This window comes from Frankliniella occidentalis, unplaced genomic scaffold, assembly GCF_000697945.3.
Source record: "Frankliniella occidentalis isolate FOCC.00 unplaced genomic scaffold, Focc_3.1 Scaffold164, whole genome shotgun sequence".
Classification (NCBI taxonomy): domain Eukaryota; kingdom Metazoa; phylum Arthropoda; class Insecta; order Thysanoptera; family Thripidae; genus Frankliniella; species Frankliniella occidentalis.
In genome coordinates this window covers 198624-200882 of record NW_026267290.1, presented here as the reverse complement: position 1 = coordinate 200882, position 2259 = coordinate 198624, and the positions used below count along the sequence as shown (strand labels likewise).

General features: G+C 50.7%; 1 protein-coding gene across 1 annotated transcript in view; it reads right to left on the bottom strand.

Moving 5' to 3' along the window:
• The window catches only part of LOC113214821 (transient receptor potential cation channel protein painless-like), a gene marked incomplete at its 5' end in the record, with an annotated part of 78797 nt that extends 77099 nt beyond the window's left edge, over positions 1-1698 (bottom strand). The window contains 1 exon segment of the mRNA XM_052271502.1: positions 1378-1698. Coding sequence (XP_052127462.1) covers positions 1378-1698 — 321 coding nt within the window.
• Between the last annotated feature and the right edge of the window lie 561 nt (positions 1699-2259).

Genomic DNA, 2259 nt, shown 5'->3' with positions numbered 1-2259 from the left:
GACACCTGGCTGACCCTCTGGGAATGGCCCAGCGAGGGGCGGCGCGCAGCTCTGGGATGACACGGTGTTGGTGGGGCACGCTTCCCAACAAGTCGCCGTGGTCTAGTGGTCAGCGTGACGGGAGCGCAAGCCAGAAGTCCGAGGTTCAACTCTCCATTCGCTAACCCTAGTAACACAAAACTGTCGCACATAGTGTGATTTTTATCTATCGTCGTATTATTATGACGATAAAGAAAATCCAAAAGTGATGGCTTTTCCATAGTCAGACGATTGTCTCTGGTCTATCAAATTTAAACCATCTACCATTTTGTTGTACTTGTTATCGATTCCTGATCGAATCCACAACAGTGGTTTTTTGCTTCCATTACGATAGCTGGCCGATAAAGAATTTCGTTTCGAGGGAAAAAGATAGTATACCGATAGAATCATTTTTCTCATTTCGTATATCGCACCGATAGTTCGTATCTTTTTTCTACTGTTGTCCGACAGTCGTACGACAATTATGTGCTACTAGGGAAAGTATTACAAAATTACATCAATGCTTAGTTAAATGAAATTACCAAAAGGCGGTAGGAAGGCGACAAGGAACGAGGGCAACGGCGGGAAAGTGGTTAAGAAAAAAAGTTCCGACCAGAAACGGATCGTGAAAGCAGATGATACCTTGTCAAGAATTATTCTATTCCAGTCTATTATATTTCTGTATTTACACTTGTAGGGAAGGGGGGGTGCGGGGGCTCCAGCGGTGCGAGGGAGGGGGAGGACTAGCGTAGACTAGCGCGGCCGACGGCTCGGGGCTCGGGCTCCGCTCGGCTCGGCTCCGCTCGGCTCGGCTCCGCTCGGCTCGGCTCCGCCCGGCTCGGCTAGTGGCTCTGCGCAACAACGCGTAGCGCGAGCGACGCGACGCGACGGCCTCAGCCGCCTCACGGCCCCGCCTAGCGCAGCTTGCTATACGTTCTCATTTATATTTCTTAATCGAGAGTTAAAGCAATGACACCTTACATTACTCATGTATAGTTATGTTTAGATATATTTAGGTGTAAGGTTGTAAGGTATCATCTGCTAAAAAACTTTTTCTTTTTTGAAAGAGCATTGAGTGTATAGGAAAATTCCTATACATGTGTAGGGATAATGCCACACACACATGGTACTTATCCTACACAGGTGTATAGGAGAATTCCTATACTTGTATGGTAAGAATACTATCGCGTATGGTAGAATTACCATACGCCTGTATGGGAAAATTCCCATACATGTATATGTGAATTGCTGCAGATACATTTATAGGAAATCTACTATATAAATTTTTTACAGTGAGTGCGGCAATCAATTATATTGTGACCCACCGTCCCCCCCATTATTCTTCGGAGGCGCCCATACCTGTGCCACTGCCAGGCTCTCGCAGGCGCATCCTGAAGGCGGCGAGGTGCAGCGGCGTGCAGCCCCACAGGTCCTGCTTGTTGACGTCGACGGTCTCGGCGCGGAGCAACTCCTCCATGGACGATGCATTGCCCGCCTCGGCTGCCACGTGCAGCGGAGCGTTCCGGTGGAACGGGTTGATCCGGTTGGCGTCTGCGCCTGCTGCCAGCAGCGCGCGCACGTACGGGCCGCGATCGGTCTCACGGCTCGCCAGCTCGAGGAGCGTGCTCGGCGGGGAGAGGTCAGGGTACCAGTGGTCTGGGTCCACCTCGGGAGGCGATCCTGGTGATGGATTCATTAACGATAAGTTGGGTTTGCCACGTACACGTAAACAAAACGACAAGCCCTGCTTCGCTCCTCCGGCAACGTGGTTCGCCCGTGATAAAATGGTCCTGTGCACAACACGTGCGAACCGCGTGCAGACCGCGTGCAAACCGCGTGCAAACCACGTGCACATTTGTGCAAACCACGTGCAAACCGCGTGCACAACGCGTGCAAACCACGTGCAAACCACGTGCACATTTGTGCAAACCACGTGCAAACCGCGTGCACAACGCGTGCAAACCACGTGCAAACCACGTGCAAACCGCGTGCACAACGCGTGCACAAACATTCTGTGCACAACTAGCTTGTGCACAAGCTCGGCCCCCCTGCAGCAGGCACGGCGGCAGAGGTGCAGGTATGTCCAAGTGCGCATCGCGAGCTCAAGGCGTACCTATCCATTGTCCAAGGTTCTGGCTACGGTTTCAGTTTTTTCTTATTTTTTTTATTTTTTCCCGATTTTTTCTGAATTTTTTCTGATTTTTTCTGATTTTTTCCGATTTTTTCCGATTTTTTCCCGCC